The sequence below is a fragment of the Anarrhichthys ocellatus genome, unplaced genomic scaffold (assembly GCF_004355925.1).
Source record: "Anarrhichthys ocellatus isolate YVR2014 unplaced genomic scaffold, GSC_Weel_1.0 scaffold28, whole genome shotgun sequence".
NCBI classification, from domain to species: domain Eukaryota; kingdom Metazoa; phylum Chordata; class Actinopteri; order Perciformes; family Anarhichadidae; genus Anarrhichthys; species Anarrhichthys ocellatus.
The window spans coordinates 5,639,314-5,656,777 of record NW_022280058.1 but is presented as its reverse complement, the minus strand read 5'-3'; the positions used below and the strand labels follow the sequence as shown (position 1 = coordinate 5,656,777).

General features: G+C 46.0%; 1 protein-coding gene across 8 annotated transcripts in view; it reads right to left on the bottom strand.

The window, feature by feature from the left end:
* Positions 1 to 210: 210 nt before the first annotated feature.
* Positions 211 to 17,464, bottom strand: part of lef1 (lymphoid enhancer-binding factor 1) — a 43,262-nt gene continuing 26,008 nt past the window's right edge. Inside the window, exons 5-11 of one of the 8 annotated variants that reach the window (XM_031862992.1) lie at positions 15,661 to 15,751; positions 14,103 to 14,222; positions 13,211 to 13,373; positions 12,274 to 12,381; positions 10,430 to 10,478; positions 9,740 to 9,781; positions 2,057 to 2,146 (exon numbers count right to left, since the gene is read on the bottom strand). In XM_031862992.1, the coding sequence (XP_031718852.1) occupies positions 9,747 to 9,781; positions 10,430 to 10,478; positions 12,274 to 12,381; positions 13,211 to 13,373; positions 14,103 to 14,222; positions 15,661 to 15,751 (566 nt within the window). In that variant the 3' untranslated portion in view covers positions 2,057 to 2,146; positions 9,740 to 9,746. Of the gene's footprint in view, positions 2,147 to 5,508; positions 9,782 to 10,429; positions 10,479 to 12,273; positions 12,382 to 13,210; positions 13,374 to 14,102; positions 14,223 to 15,660; positions 15,752 to 17,464 lie in introns of those variants that run through there. The other 7 variants (XM_031862988.1, XM_031862989.1, XM_031862990.1 and 4 more) reach the window with 7 other exon arrangements.

Sequence of the window (17,464 nt, the reverse complement as noted above, 5' to 3'; positions counted from 1 at the left end):
GACTATCTTTCGTATTGTGCATGAGACAAACACGGCATTTGGGAATTTATAAATAGAATTGACTTGAACGCATAGAATGAGTCATTTGTCGGATGCTTTTGGGAACGTTTAGCCTCTTTAAATTGTCCTGTTAGACAACAGCAACACAAGGTGGTGCTGTTTTACTTGAAATGATATCTTCAGATGTGCCTATAAATACAGTTCCTTTGATCTTGGCAGTTTAATAAAACATGTTTTTTACTTCAACAATCAAACATTACCTTTAGAGTTTTTACACTATTTAAAGTCTAAAGACAATTTTTACATTGAGAGACAGGAGAGAAAAAATCTCACCCTTTAAATTGACCCAATTGATAAAGATTTATATACTCGCATGATCTAGATCTCTTTTTTTTCATTATCACAATAATTCTGTGTAGATGAAGCCCCAAGTGTTGTGTGCTTTTGGAGTTTTGAAGGCAAGTTTCCACAAAGACTTAAAACATGTTATATTCAATGTGTTTTACCTGCTTTACACCATCAGTACATACATAGCACTACCACATTATGCATAAATACATTATAATCTCCAAGGACGACACACAGACTGCTACATCTGGCACTTCCAGCTCTGGTCTTTCCACCACACAAGTGATCAAATGAGCCAATGGTGCCTTTTTTATTTTTCTTACAAAAAAAACAAAAACATGTTGAAACAGTTCAAATATGACCACTTGGGAAGCAAAATGCTATACCAAGATGACAGTGACCCGAAATATGATGATAAAAAAAGAAGGAATTCATCAAGTAATACTAAAAGAGAGCATTAAAATCATAATGTTACAGAGATGCTTGCATGGAATAAACAACATGGCTAGAGACCACACTATTAGCTACCAGAGAGAAAAGACAAAGGTCCATTGCAATAAAAGAAAGACTGCCAAGTGCTGGGGTAAATATATATATCTGCTTCATTTGTCATGTTTTAGAACAATAAAATATAGGCCTCTGAGCCATCACTCTCGCCTTTGTCCTAATGTTGCCTGCAAAAATACCAAGAAAATTGACATATCCTGACAGTTTTAAAAAGTACACATACTGAGCATTATTTTACATCTGAGCAAGACTCGAGGTCACTATTTGTTACAAATAGTTATCAAAAGAAGCCTTAAGTTTCAATTTTCTGCAAGATGCTTCAACAAGAAAAATGGCTTTCCTGTGTCCAAAGCTTATTTTTATATATACCACTATATAAAAAAAAAAAAACAATATTTAAAAATAAAAAAAAATCACTAAAATATACACCGAGAAATTGAAACAAGGGTTCAAAATACAAAAAAAAGCATTCAAAATCAAATTCAGTCTAAAATGAAAAAAGCAAATCAAAACGTTCCTTTTTTGCACCAACTGCTCAGCGACAAACTAAAAATGGCGTCTCGAGGACGTTTCGTAGACGAGATGAGATTCCTCCGGCTTCCTTAGTGCAGTCTAAAAAGAGGTGTTTGGTCAGTCGGGCGAAACCCCAAATGGTCTCAAAAATCCAGGGAGAGAGAGAGAGAGAGAGAGAGAGAGAGAATGGGGGGTGGGGTGGGGGTGCTCAGGGAGTGACTGTCGGCCTAATGAACTATACAAAGGAACCGAGGTGACAAATAACTTACAGTAACTTAGAGACAGGTGTCTGGAGTGTTTGGGCGGTGCAGTGGAGAAGTTTGTGCGCACATGTTTTTCAGTGCCGTGCCTTGGGATTGCAGTAAAGCTGATTGTAAAAAGGAAACTGACGAAACACAGACGTCAAATTGATGTGTGTGTTTTGTTTTTTGTTTTTTTTTCCGGTGAGAGAACGTGGTTGCGTGAGGGTGCTCCTACTAATCATGATTGTCTTGTTCAGTTCAGTTCAGTGTCTCTACAGCAGGCGCCTTGAGGACGCGAGTAGAGTCCAACAGGGAAGTGTTTTTGGTGGAGGTGGGGGGCATGTGACTGCGTTGAAGGAAAGGGGAGTAGGGGTGAGGAGAGATGGGTGGAGGGGGAGTGGGGTCCTCTGAGAACTGGAGGCTTTCAGTTTGGAGATTTAACGGTCTTCATGGAATCTAGCAGGCCTCCATCTCTAGCAGAGGGCCCGTAGCTGCTGCCTTCGCTTTGCATGTGGAGAAATTGTTCCGTTTTCCTCCTGGAGAGAGAAAAAAACAAACAAAAAAACAAACAAAGACAAAAGAAAAAACTTTTAAATCAACCGAACTATGAAGTCACTGCGTCTGTAACTTACACCAAAACACTGGTCACACGACACATTAACCCGAACCAGACACAGCAAGATGACTCGAGAGCGTCTCACCATGCAGGCATACCTCCACATTACCTGTCATCACCATCTACATCTTCAAATCATTGTTCATATCTTCGTAGTGTTACAGCTGATTGAATGAAAGCCTTTGCAGCTGTGTTGAGCCAAAAGCGCTGAACTACAGAGGAGGTTATAGGTCAGTGACAGGATGTGGGCCGGTATAGCTTTGATCTAGTCTGACACGGGGGTTGCCGTGACCCAGCTGGCAGTGCTATGCTCTTCTTTGCCCTAACCCTGACTGACTCATCCCTCCTCTCACTCTCTCAAGGCGAGCACCCGATTGTGTAGCTTCTGGGTGACATTTTAGGCTGCCGCCGCAGGTGGGCGATGGGAAAACAAGAAGAGGAAATACGCTCCACACAGGAGGATCCCCGCGTTGACCCGGTTAAACTAGCAGAGTTCATGGAACTGTGTCAGTAGGCGGTAATCTGAAACCAACGCGGTTCAGGTGCAGTTTGACGCCGCGGTGTCAAAATGTTACCTGACTGCTCCACAATCCACTTCGCAGGGCTCTCACAGAATTGGCCCCCTTTTTTCCCTGATGGGAAAATTGTCTGTCATGCCGCACAAGTGCTCGTTTCCCTGTCATGATCTGGGCTCGAGCTTAACATAACAGGGTTAGCTTCAGTTATTGACAAGCCAAGGATAGTTATTTTAGACCCGAGCAGCATCAAATAGAATCTGTGATCAAAGTGGAGAGGCAGAGACAGAGGTGGACGGATGCCTCCCACGCCTAAAAAAGATGGATGTTTTGTGAAGACGAAAAAAAAAGGGAAAAGAAGCGGTATTAGTTTGCTTTCCTCTTGTGGCAAAGCCAAGACTGTGTTTTTGTAGGAGAGAAGTCAGCTGATCCCTGCTGCTTGCTGCATCTTAACACTTGAAAAGTCTTAACACACACACACACACGCACACGCACACGCACACACACACACACACACTGCTTTACCACATGTGGATAAAAGGGAACAGGACAGAGGCCACCTTTCCCCGAGGAGCGCTGACCATGAGCGGCACAAAGTAGAGACTGAAAGGAGCACAGCGCTCTGAGAGAAGGAGGGAGCTCCTGTCGCTTCTATTTACCTCCGCCGCCCTCTCCCTTTTCATCCCAGGATCTCAAAGCGGGCCCGCACGCCCGGCACTGCACCCTGTTTCCTGGGGAGCATTTTTTTTTTTCCTTCCCCTACCACAGACATGAAAAGCTTTGGCCTTCCTGCCTGGGGAAGAGGCCTGAGGGGCTGCGGGCGAAGAAGCGCGTGCATGTGTGCGTCTGTGTGCACTAGTTTAAAAAAAAAACTTGGTGGTAACAGCAGGGATGTGTACTTGCGTGGTGGTTGGTTGTAGAGGGCACCAGGCCAGCTCTTCACAAGGTCCAGCCGACACAAACACTGGGATTCAGGAGCAACTTGACCTCTCCTCTCCTCCTCCTCTTCCCTCTACATTAGCGCTCAGGAATGCCGCCTGGACTTTTTTTGCAGGAAATGAAACGCTCCTCTGTTCAGAGGGCTAGCGAAGGTTTAGTCTCCCCCTTCTCCCCCCCCCCCCAATTCCTTTCCCGCTATGGGACGGCGGGAGGGAGGAAGGGGGGGAGGGAAGGAGTCGGACAAGCTCTCGCCCAGCTTTTGAAGTGTGGGAGGTTAAGATAACTGGCACAACCTCGCGTCTCAATCGCCGCTTTCACCTCCCAGGCCAAATCAAAGAGGCCGCAGCTGGGGCCCGGCTGCCTTATAGCCCCCTAACCTCCAAACCCACCGACCCACCCACCTCCTCAGCTCCGTCTCTCTCTCTCTCTCTCTCTCTCTTGCTCTCTGTCTCTCTCTCTCTCTCTACACACAGCTCTGGGGTTTCTTTTGGTGCCATTAAAAAGGAAAACACCGCCGACAAATTACTCTAAAAATATGCCAAGTGGAGAGAGGTGTCTCCAACACAGGCTGAGGCGCAGACTTTACCATGGCAGAGACAAGAGGGGGGGATACGGAGGACAAACGAGACTGAAGATAGAGATCAATGCAAGTAAAGACATGTCATAGTCATCTTGAAAGACGAATCTGGTTAGTTAAAAATAACATTTTTGTAGATTTGGCCATCTTTTTTTGACATCGTAGTTAACTGTTAAGATCTGGAAACATGGTGACATCGCTAGAAAGAAGTTTGACAGGGCAAGAAATAGTCCCTAAGTCACTTTAAACTTTTTACAATCTTTTTACAATCTTACCAAAATGTAGGAAAATAAGTTGTAATAAACCGGAATCATCCTTTATCTGTCAGGTCAAAGTCAGGGCGCACAAATGCCCTGACTAACTTTGAAGGTAGTGCTGCAAATAATTTTTTACTCCTTTATTCATGAATTTTTTTCCCGAATTTATTAAAAGATTGATTAAAAATGCAATCACGATTTACCAAGCGCAAAGCAACAAAGGCCTCGTTTTGATAGTAAACAACAGTTTACAACAGTAAAAAACTAAAATGTTGGATTTACTTCGACAACTATCAATTGATTTTCTGACCATTGACCAATTCATGGATAAAGTACGATTCAAACAACCATCACTGATGAGTGTCATGTGTTTCTGTCAGTAGCGAGGATATGAATGCTGAAGCCGCTGCCTCCCTTTATAATTTCAACCTGAGATCCAGAAAAACAATAAGTGCCATAACGTTGTTACGTCATCCAGTGAGATCAGCTCAGTCTGGCTCAGACGGACAGACTCTCGAGCTCTAGAAAGTATCGTGCACACATACACATTTAGATTAAAGTCTGGTGCGGTGGCATGTCTTGGCACGCCAGTGACCGTGGCCTGAAACATACAGCTGGCTTTCAAAAGGAGCCTCCTCTAAATACATTTGAAGCAGCACCGCTCTTAAAGACACAAGGGGGGGAAATAAAGTGAGCGGGGCAATAAAAAAAAAAAAAGCACCTGGAAGACAAAGCGATGTTTGAAACAAAACGCTCTGCACTGTCAGCACGTTCTTCAGCTCCGAGACATAACACATAAAAGAAATCGCCTCTTTAAAAAAGAAGGGCTTTGAAATTCTTAACCTCCAATCAAAAGGCAGGCTCAGGGGGAAGCATCTTTTCCACGGGGGCTATCAGAAACTAGTCAGGAGGGCCTGAAACTAAGAGGCTGAAGAGAAGGAAGAGGAAAGACAGTGTCTGTGTTAAATATTGGAGAGAAGGGAAGGGTGGGGTCTGCTTGTGGTCAAAAGGGGAACGGGGAGGGGGGAGTCACCAAAACCCCAAACCTCAGGCATGCGTGGGTGAGACTATGGGAGTACAGGAGGGTGTGGGAGGAGGAAGGAGGGGGGCGTTGCCCACATCTGAGGCGGCATCGCTGGGGGCCCGGGCAGCCGAAGTCTGGCTGTGTGCCCTTGAACAGCTCAGTCTGAGCCGCTGCAGGCCGGGGGATGTCGGGAGAAGGGGATGTGTGTGTGTGTGTGTGTGTGTGTGTGTGGGGGGGGCTACAATTACTGCTGCCTCTGCTGTGGTCTGGCTTCAAAGGCCTCCACCGCCACTCATATTCACCGTCAGGACAGAGGAGAGGTGCAGGAAGAGGAGGAGCAAAGAAAGAGGGAAGAGAAGAGGCAGAAAATGAGTAAAAAGAAGAAGAAAGAGGTTTAGCCTCCTTTAACAATGGCTAGAATGAGTAGAGCAAAAATAAATAAATAAACAGGGCTTCCTTCAGTTCCACAGTCTGTTTCCTGTCTGTGTTACGTGGGGGCCTTTAATTCAGAGATAAGCATTTCACAAGGGGGGCATCTTATAAGGTCACATATCTCCACCTCTTTCAAAAAACGATGCAGTGCCTCTAGGAGCCACGGGGGTGAGGGGGGGTTAAAGAGGTACAGACGGAGAGAGGAAGTGGAGAAGACATCACAAAAAACCAAGAGACTGCACCCTCATACTGTTACTGCAGCTGACCAAACCACAACACAATAGGCCCGTGACTCAATCAAAACAAATGTGGAGCCCCAGTCTAAACAATGGGAGCACTGGAGCTGCGTTTCTCACGTGTAAACAAAGACCTTTAAGAGGGCTATACCCCCCCCCCCCCCCCGAAGTGTCACATCAGGTTGCCAGGCCAGGATAGGACAACCATGTCAGTGTAAAAGATTTGTACTTCTAAGCTAAAACCACACACTTGAATTACATGGAGTTTGACGTCCTGCCGCCCTCTGGAAGTCCATATACTAAATGCTGAGAGGGTCATTTTTCTTCACAGAACAGGCTTTGTGGAGGTCAGGGGGAGTGAGAGAACGGGAGGACTGTTGGGGTGAGTATTTCCTACCCACATAAACATTAGCTGGGGGGGGGGGGGGGGTGCTCTGATTGTTTCAAGCCTAAATCTCTCTCTCCTCCACCTCCCACTCATATTTTTTTTTTTAATGTGTGTGAAAAAGTACAGTTTTAAAAACATCCTCTCATCTCCTGTGCCCTGCTCAAAGCGAGACCCAGAGTCTGTTTTGCAATCCGGATTCCTTCCCCAATTATCCCAGGTCACTAATAAGGCGGGGTGTGGAGGCACTGGGCTGTGCCGCAGTGGCCTACAGGCTCGGTGCCAAATTGAAACGACTCGGGAAATCGAGGCAGACGCTGGATCTTGCCTAATTGCAGGCGGAGAGTGTGGCTGGCTGCTCAGATGTGCGAGAGAGAGAGAGAGAGAGATAAATGTGCAGCGAGTGATGAGGGTCTCAGAGAGAGAGAGAGAGAGAGAGAGAGAAGATGAAAGATGACAAATAAAGAGAGAGAAAAGGGGAAAGAAATGGGAGATGGAGACTGAAGGATGAGTGGCAGTTGAGAGAGATTGGGTAAACTGAGAACTCGAGAGAATGAGGGATTTTCTTTTGGTCCTTTTCTTACGCTCCCTTTTTCCCTTAGATGCTCATACCCTCCTCTCTCCTCTTCTTCCCTCGTCGCTCATCAAAGTCTTCTGACAGCTGACTTCTGGCTGCACACATCAGAGGGAGCAGAGCCAGGGCACGACTGAGAGAGAGAGAGACAGAGAGACAGAGAGAGAGAGAGAGTGAGAGAGAGAGAGAGAGAGAGAGAGAGAGAGAGACAGAGAGAGAGAGAGAGAGAGAGAGGGGGAGACCACCAAAGCTCCCCATTTGCTTTCATGTCTCTGGACCAGGACATGAGGTATGAGGGTAGAAATGACCCTCGCTTTACTTACCAGACTGTACAAATTGTAAAGCATCATTTTTAAAAAGATATCCTGGATCATGTGACTAAAACGCAGCCTCTTGCACAAGTATTTGGGCACATCGGCTTGTAGAGACATCCATTTTGTTTGACAACAAAAGAGCACCTTCATAAGAGTCCGAGCAAGATGACTCAAATGCAGTTTTAGGACAGTTCGCAAGTGTTGGCAACTCCACGGCCCTCAACTTGCGAGATTAAAAGGCCACCTTTGTTAAAAGTGTCTCCCCCCTGTGAAAGAAATGTGCGGTGGCTGAAGTGGGAGAAAGCCTCGAGGGCATGTCCGCGTCTCGGGCCAGATAACTATCTCAAAAGGCGGTGAATCAGCGGGCTTAGTCAGACAAAAGGCGAACAGCGTGAGAGGAAGCAAGAGGCAGAGGAACTAAATAAAGACGTGTGCAGAAACAGTGAGGAGTGGAGTGAAACAGTCAGTGGAAGAAAAAGGGGGGGGGGGCTGGGCCGTGGGGTGATGATGGGAAGTGACGGAAACCCTAATTTCACATTGTCAGAGTAATGACTTCTCGGAGTGCTTGTTCCACTGTGGTGAGAGCCAGCTGTGTGGCGGGCCCAGCGTTTGACATGCTAACGATAACAAAGAGAACCAACGTCAGGCCATGAAACACTGCTCGACTGCTCAGCTCCTGGTTTGCCTCACGGGCAGAAAAACTAAGCAGAAGCCATCAAATATGTTGATATGAAGTCGTATTAAGTGACTTTTCCCTTCATAAAGTCTACCTGGACGGGAGCATTTTCACTGTGCTGAATAATCTTCATTGTGACGGTACCAGCACTATATATACAAATAAAACACAGTAAATGTTCACTGTATATCAAGCAAGAAGGTGTTGGAAGTTGTGTCTCCAAAATTGACTCATTAACAAATTTCCGCTCAGATTTTTCATGTGGCGAAGAGACAGGCCGGGTAGAGGCGAGGGCAGATGAAAAGAAATAGACAAACGAGTTCATTTAAAGATGTTTTTTGCCGTCTACAGCGAGCTAACCTCAATCCAGCTCTTTGGGATCTGCATAAATTGAGGGCTTGGGGAGTTGTGGCGGTATCCTCGGTATTATGCATATTAGTTTAAGGCTGTCACTGAGAATCAGCAAGGGTGTCCATCCCGCTGCGGCTAGGCGCTGCTAATTATTGGATCAGAGATAAAGTGCTTTTTAGAGCCCGCTCTCTCTGAGCTTTGAGAAACGACTGTGGCGAGAGAAAAAAAAAAAAAAAAAGGGAAAAGAAAAGCGGCCCAATTTTGGGTTCAGAGAGAGCCACCGGGTCAGGAATCGATCAAGTGGAAAACCTTTGTCTGGTCGGGATGATTTCAACGTAAGACCAGATTTGTCACATCTGCCCGGCTTTTTTTCTGCAAGCGAGAGGGAGCGGAACAACAGGATGCTACCAGGCTCGAGGGGGGGAGAGAGAGATCCAGAGAGAGTAAGGAAGACTGAAAATAGAGTTGCCTTTGCCACATATTGAGAACGTTAATCCTGCTTTCAACCCAAAAAAAAAAAGGAAAGGTGACATGCGGGTTTGACATGTCATCTGAATCAATATATCCCAGCATATCATTCACATGTGAAAAAAAAAAAAAAGCGACTACGGAGTGCCTTTGTTATGAAGGCATTATGTACACCCTGAAACCCCAGATACCATGAAATCGTATTAAGGTATAGCATCTCATTAAGGTCCTGCCAGAATCCTGCTCTGCCTCACAAAGATGCAGAGCGAGACAACACATGTAGTCCATATGGGACTGAGCGCTGACGTCTGCTCTGGGCTAGTAAAAGTGTTTTCAGATGTATTATTTGGTCCATGTTTAGAAAACACGGAGTGGGTGAGCTGTCAGATTTATTAAGCGATAGCTTTCAAACCTTTTTTGATTTGGATGTTTTTTAAGCCACAAAATGCTGACACAACATCTGACCTTTTAATCCAACCAGTGGTCGACACAACAACATTGGATTGACCCGTTCAACACACACACACACACACACACATGCACACACACAAACACAGAGAGAGAATCCAATGGGCATTGTGCTGAGGCCATTGAGCAAAAAGCACAATCCCTCCTCAGGCCTTAACACCACTGACACAATGACTATGGCGAGGTTAGGGTGGACCTTTTCAGGATTAGTCTGTGAGTACCTGTTCTCAAGTCAGTGTTTAGCCTTGACATGTATTGAAGTGATCAGACAGGGAGGGGATAGAGGGTTTGTCTTACCATATTCTCAGATGTACGCCGTTTTCATTCTCTGGCCTGTACCTGCAGAAAATTGCATCTTTTAAAAAAAAATAAATTGGAGGTATCTGGACGGCAGAGATCTTTACCGCCCATTTGGCCTACACAGTTTACAGACCCCAAAATACTGACATTTTACTTAAGATGTAATTCTCAATGGATTAGAGTTGCAGTGCTGAGAGGAGGCTCGTAAGCGCAGCTAAACAAGGTCAGCAGAAAGACACACTGTAGTGCAGCAGGCAAACAAATAGTGCAAAGCCCAGAGTTGGTAAGTTGTCGTATAGAATGGACAGACTAATCCCAAAGTAGGTGTTATTTGTGAGGACGGGGCAGTGGACAAATGGATGGTGGGATGTACACAGAGAAAATCTAGAGGAAAACTGAGTGAAGGACTCTGCTGCCTTCACAGAACCGAGCCAGTCTACTGAAGCCAGAGTGAGGACAGTTCTGCTACTTGTCAGTTTTATAGGCAATTGTCTCTGTCTACTGGGAGATTAGGTGTTCTTTTACAAGTTTACAGAGTGTGCATTTGTACAAACGTAGCAACAAATGCAGCAGTATACTGTAAAAGATGATGTGTTGTCTATGGAAAGATGTTGTAACTCACAACTTCAAAATGCAACGGACCAAAAGAAAAAAAAAAGAGAAGGAACCGGAGGGATCATTGCTCACCTGGGGCGGATTCCTGCATCTTCTCCCTCTTCCGCTTCTTCTTCTTTCCCTAAAAAATATACAGAGGAACACATAAAGTGTGGCTCCAGCACTCACGCTCACTAGACCACTCTGATATCCTGCTGCTGACTGCCATGTTCACTCATCCCCTGCTGGGCATCCAACCAGCATCCCCCGGACTCCGGACTCTGCCGCAAACTGCCGCGCTGAGAGGGACGCACCAAGAGTGTCAGTCTGATGTGAAGTGTGCTCTGCCTGCTTTCAGCTGGCTCCAAAATGACTTAATTTCATACATTTTTAGGCCCTTTTTTGGGGGGGGGAGTTGTGAGAACGCAGGCAGCTCGTCCTGCTGCTGTGACCCGTCCGTGTCACATTTCCACTTCCTTTGAAGTCCCTCAAATGACAAATATTAACATGAAGTGCAATTAAAAATGCTCACTGTAATTAGGCTAGTCTAGCTCAATGACTGTTAAGAGTGCCACTCTTCTTTTTTTTTTCTCCAGCGAGGTGGTGGGAGTGTGTAAGGATTTATAGCTTATGCTAAATCCCCAGGGGGGAGACTATAGGTATAGATAGCAGCGCAGAGTCGTTCTAGTCAAATATGAGCAGCACTTTGGTTTCCTGCTGCAAAGTCTGCTAATCCACTTATTCATGAGCTAATCTGCCTTCTACTGCTGCGGCAGACAGGACGAAGACAGACTAAGTGAGAGTGGGTGAGAGAAAAGGATGAGAGAGGGGATACACAGCAAAACTGTGAATGCCACGCGCTCTCGTCCATGCCAGTGCGCTACTTATTTTTGGGTGTTTCCAGGCATGATGTGCTGCCTGTGTACAGATGTTATTTTGTGGGAGGGGTCGCAGAATAGCACTCTCAGGGATACTAAATGTGCTTGTAAGAAACCTATCGCTTCCCTTTATCTCTTTGGTATGCCAAGTAAAAAGCCATTCCTCGACTCTTTATTTTTTCTTCTTCTACCCGTCAAATATGTTTGTACTAACAAAGCTGGAACTGAGCTGACTGTCACGAGCTGATGTTGGGTATCTGTAACTGTGCTGTGCTCCGCTGGTATAGCAGAGCTGTAAAGAGCTGTCTCCCCTCTCAGCGAGGCATTTTGGCGGCGGAGCGGTGGAGGCAGAAAGAGGGGGGGGGGGGGGGGGGGGGGGGGGGGGGGGGGGGGGGGGATGCTGTCGATGTCCGAGGGGAGGCAGATAAACACCACAAAGCACTTTGGTGGTGGAGTGAACGTGAGTGCCGGAGCCACACTTTTAATAAAGGCTGGTGCTCTCTCTCTCTCACAAATTCATACACGCTCACACACACACACGGAGACAGAATTGACAACTTCCACGCAAACACACGAACACGTAGGCATGCACACCCGTGACATACACCAAATAAACAGTCCGCGTCTTAAATGCAAGCATTCACAAACAACATGGGCAGCTGGAGGAGCAAAGGTTGCTGCTGCTGAATGCTGCATGTACGATCCGGCCTCAGTCTAACAGGTGCTTTTTACATCCAGAGCCCCATGCTGATATGGAACATCAAAGACTAGCATAACCATTACCAGGCAGTTTCCACTCTTTGTGGCAATGATAATGTCCCCGGTACTACGATCCTTTTACTGCGGATGGTAATATAATCACAGTTTTATGAATTACACATCAGGCTGAAACAAAAGGGTCCACAAATGGACCCCATTAGCATGGAGCCGACTGTTGTGAATTAGTGTGTGTGTGTGTGTGTCACTACCATGTGTTGTGCAATGCTGACATAAACAAACAACATAAATCAACATTCACACGCACGCGCACCTCTGCCAATCTGTTCTGTTGATACTTACATAATTATCTCGAGCGGACCAGCCTGGGTAGAGCTGCATGTGGAGCTGCCGTTCCTTGCGGGCTAGCTCATAATACTTAGCTTGCTCTTCCCGAGATAAAGCATGCCACTGTTTCAGTACAAAGGAGATTAGGGGGGGGGGGGGGGGATAGCATACAGTCAATTACTGGCATGCAATTGCATGTTCCCTGCATAGAGAAGTGTGCTGGTGTTTTGGTAAAAAAAAATTCTTCTTTTCAACTTCCAAACGTTTGGTGTAGAAAGAAAAAGGGGATAAAAGAGAGAGAGAGAGAGAGAAGAAGAAGAAGAAGAAGAAGAAGAAGAAGAAGAAGGGGGACACATGATGAAGAGATTAACATGCACCAGAGTCAGAGGGAGGCAGAGAAGGAAAGAAAAAAAAACTTTGATTTCATATCAAAACACTGGTTCCAATTTAGCAGCGCGTTTTATTCAAACTATGTCAGCGAGCAATTACCCGATGCAGGCCACGAACTAGGCTTTGCTGTGGCTGGCTGCCTCGACCGTTGGGCCTATTCGTTAAGGCTTTTAACATGGCTCTGTGGTCCCGCTTCCTCAAAAGGAACAAATTTGGTCATTTCCAACCGTGCCATTATCCAGGCATATTTTATTAAAGCCAATTTGATTAAATGTCAGCGAGATAGGCAGTCTGTATCTGTGCTGCTGAGAGGGAAGTAATTGGCTCGGGCAATCATTATGACAATAATCACAACTAGTTCATAAAAGACTGTATGTTCATAGAGAGAGGAAGCTTTGTACTTTTAAACTAATTGGGCCTGGGAAGTCAGTCCACGCGGACTTGTTAGAAACCTTGGCTTGAACTGCGATCTCCCGGTGATTTAACTCAATCAAAAAAGATCGACTACAGCGACAAAGAGACCGGGATGGGTCCCTCGGTGTATGCAGACTATGTGACCTACCCTTCGTCCCAGGATCTGGTTGATGGCAGCGCTCTCCTTCAGCGTGCACTCGGCGACCACGTTCGCACGCATTTCTTTCATGTAGAGCATGAAGGCGTTTAGCGGCTTCTTGATGTGCGGTCTTTTGGGCTCCTGCTCCTTTCTCTGTTCGTGCTGGGGCTTCCTGTAAAGACAAACGACAACAACACAGATGGAGGTGAAGAAGAGGAGGAAACAAATGAGCTGGAGCATGAGAGAATGAAAGCGCAGAGCAACAGAGGAGGGGGACATTGTGGTGCCGTTATGGCGACACAAGCAGCGAGGGTCTGGTTGCTCTCAGCCAATGGCGAGGCACGCAATGGGGCCCCTGCCTCTTTAATCATGTGCAGTTGCACAGTCGCGGCCCTTAATGCCGAGAGATTACTTCACCAGTAATGGCAGCCAAACCTTCTCGTCCACTGCATATTGGCACATCGCTTAAAGCCAAATGCTCGCACTCCAAAAAAAACTCTGCTCCCACTACTGACTTACTTTCTAACAACCTTTTTGGTACTAGTAAAGTCTTGGTGCTGGGATGGCCATGAATAATGGAAATATCAGCGATAACCACTTCAGGGTACTCACAGCACTTCCCACTGCACACACTGGGGATGTGAATTCATTTCATCCGAGCACTAATCTAGGACCTGTATCTGTTGCTGAGTGCTAAGTGTGTTGTGATCCCCGGGGACAAATGAAGCATCGGCCTGTTATCAGGAGAGCACGTCGGGCCCCCCTCGCTGCTTATCTGCTCACATCAAGGGAATGAGAACAAGGCTCTGACAGCGATGGCCTACTGTAGCGGTGGTGGGCACGGATACCTGGAGGTGTGTGAGAGTGTTTGATGAAGGTATTTTGTGTTTGCAGGACTCACATGTGCATGATGTCTGTTTCATGCAGAGGCTCGTGTTTGACCTGTGGGTTGACGATGGCCGGGTGGGGGATCCCTGTGGCGTGGGGACCTTGGGGGCCGGGCACCATGTGGTGTGAGAACCTGCAATAACAGCAGACAGCAGGCTTTGGTTGATTAAGAGAGGACCAAGAAGGACAGTAGCATGGAAAGGGTCCCCTAAAATGTCAAGTGACTGTAGGTGCACACTTGCAACAGCGTACACAAACAAGGAAAGAGATCCATCAACACATGTTTATTTTCTTGATGATAAATGCTTAATATTGGTATTGGCTGTGGTAGCTTGTGTGTCCAGTTATTTTAGCTCTAGTTCTTTTTTCAATATTAGAGCAGAGGGTCACGGTGGTATTGCTTCATATTAAGGAATCACTGTTTAAAGGTTGGGTATGCTTTTTATGATAATTGGAAATGTTTGTTTTGCACTCGATGCCATTGTGCGTCCAAAGACTCGTGGTTGGGAGAGTTTCCATGAGTTGTGCTTGTGTATGCTTTTTCTTCTCTCCTTTGAGAACAATGAAGATCAAGTGAATTAAGAGGACCTGACAAGAGAAACGTCATGCGGTCTTCAGTTAAAAAAAATCTGTTTAAATTTTTAGAACGGCTTTGAATATCTATTTCTGCTTAACAAAGGGGATGTTTTTATAAATGCTTTTCTTTCCTGGCTCAAACGTTTTGAGACCCTTCTTCTGAAATAATACTAAATAGTAGATTTTGTTGGTTGTCATCAGTCCATCAGTGGGAACACACTTCTGCTGTGGTTGTGTTTCAATCAACTGGTTGCTGTTTTTCAAAAATGTTCGTTTTAGAAAGAAAGATTCTTGTGATTCAGCAATGTTTAGTACTGCAAACACAATGCTTCTTCAGTACATGGACTTGTTGTGGGGCACAACTATGACCAAGGATCCTCAGCAGGAAAAGTAGGGGGGAAAAAGTTCTTCAATTGGAATAAAGTTCCGCAAACTAAAATATACCCCAAAGTCAGACATAAGGAGGAGGAAAGCAGAAGTTGAGCCTCATCCTACATCTTACATCTGGCTTCACTCAGTGTATGCCTGAAGCCCCGTCTTTCTGAAACATCATGATGACAGATAAAGAAAGAGATAGAGAGACAGAGAGGAAGAGGGTAAGATATGTCGAGAACAAGTACAGGAATGGCAGTGACAAGGATACAGAGAGAGAGAGAGAGAGAGAGAGAGAGAGAGAGAGAGAGAGAGAGAGAGAAGTACTTCCAGGAAGCTTTGATGGGGGCTAAGCAGCCATATGGTTATGCCGGGGCATGTATGCGGTGATGTGTTTAACATGCGCTGGGCACACAGAGGAGCGGTGTGGCTGGAAGCCGCAGCAGGAACAGCCAGAAGCAGACCTCCCTGTGTAGGCTGCTGCTGCTGCTGCTGCTGCAGGCCAGCATTCCTCCATCAAAGCTAGCACTGTGTCGGTGTGCGTCGGATGGGAAGGGACGGGATCGTAATGGCTCCTTGTTTACACCAATCAACTGCACATGCTTTCGTCTTGTCTGACTCACCATCCCAGCGGTGGCGTGAGCTGCCCGACTCCTCCGGGAGACAGGGAGTAGAAGTTGGTCATGTCTGGTCCGGGGTGATGCCTCTGCATTCCTAGACACGCAACAATGGTACACAACCGTTAGAAGGTGTTCAGGTTACATTTTTCACTTACACGTCGGCATCCTGCGGATCTAAGTACAAATCGAAATGTGCCTTAAAAGGCGGCAGAACTACAGCAGCTCCGGTAGAATAAGGAACAACTTCATTGTTAGATCAATGTGTTTCCGTTTGTGGCCTTAATAAGGGTCATTAAAAACACATTGCAAAGAAAAACAACGTTTAAATAGGATGAGCATGAATGAAAAAACTTCTAAGGATATAAAAGATCATACACAAACAGGACAAAGTACCAAAAGTTTGTAGTGAATGCTTTGTCAGGTCTTATATTCTTTGAGCTGATTATGATTTCAGTCACAACTTTTCCAATTGTTTTGTGTAATATTATTGACCTTTAAAAGCCATTACTCTTTTCCCACCTTCCCGTCCTGTTCCACTACAAGTCAAGGACAGTGCACGATGTCGGAGCTTGAAAGTCACATTATCAACCCCCGTAAGAAAAGGATCATATTTCCCCCGCTTAGCTCGAGTCCTTCCAGTGTGTCTCCGCATCTTTAAGCTGGTTAATTGAGGCTTCCTCTTTGTGGCAGAGGCTGCAGCTCTCCCTGTAGACACGGGATTGACTTGGACTCACTGCCGGTGGATCTTCAGGACTAAGCTGCTCCATCTCCAGCTCGTCTGCTCCGACTGGCTTTCAAGGTTGAGGGGTCCCTTTTTTTTTGGTAGAAAGACTTAACTGGGAATGGGGCCGTAAAATGATTAATATTTAACTCAATCTGAAGCAACTCATGTCCTCATGTGAGACACCTATTTGTTTTGTTTTTATTTTAGAGCAGAGATAGTAATAATAAGATGGACAGTCAGTAGATATCGGGAAACACTGTTCACACACATACAAGTGCAATGTGCCTACATGTGTGCTCAAACACACACACACACACACACACACACACACACACACAAAGAAAAGAGGCCAAATGCCTCCAGATTAGCACCGTCTTCTAATCCCTGCTGGAGCCAGCCTTTTCTCCCTGCCTCTCTATCTTTTCTCTTCTTTCTCTCTCCAGGCTGTGGTCTGAAGGGGCCTCCCTCCTCGGAGAGGCAGGGTGAACGGGGGGGGCTTATATCTCCAAAGCCAATGTTGCAACGCTGGATTCATAGCACGCATAGCACTACCCCCTGCCAACTAATCCACCACCTAACGCTCCTGAGGGCCCTCCCAAGGGCAGAAGGGAAGGAGGCAAGGGGTGAGGCGGCGAGAGCCCCGGCGCGTTATCCTTGTCACTCACACCCCTAAGGTGGCTAATTACTCACTCCCCCATTCACATGTTCCCGTTGACGCCCAACAACAAGCAACACTAACACGCTTTCTCTTTGTAAAACCTGGAAATAATCTAAATTCAAATTAGTGTTCCCATGTTATGTTTCATTTTTTTCTTTTCAAAACAGTACACATAGAAGGTTTAAATGTAAAATGTTCAAAGCCCCCCCCCCCCCCCCACTCGACCTTCCTTCCATTGCATTGCAGCCCTTTGCATATTAGAGCTCATAATGAGAAAATCCATGATTGTTTTTCATAATTAACGAGCAGATCAAAGTCTGAGCCCACTAAGGAAGGCAGAGCAGCAATTGGTCGATATGAGAGAGCGAGAAAGAAAGGGAGAGAGAGAGAGAGAGAGAGAGAGAGAGAGAGAGAGAGAGAGAGAG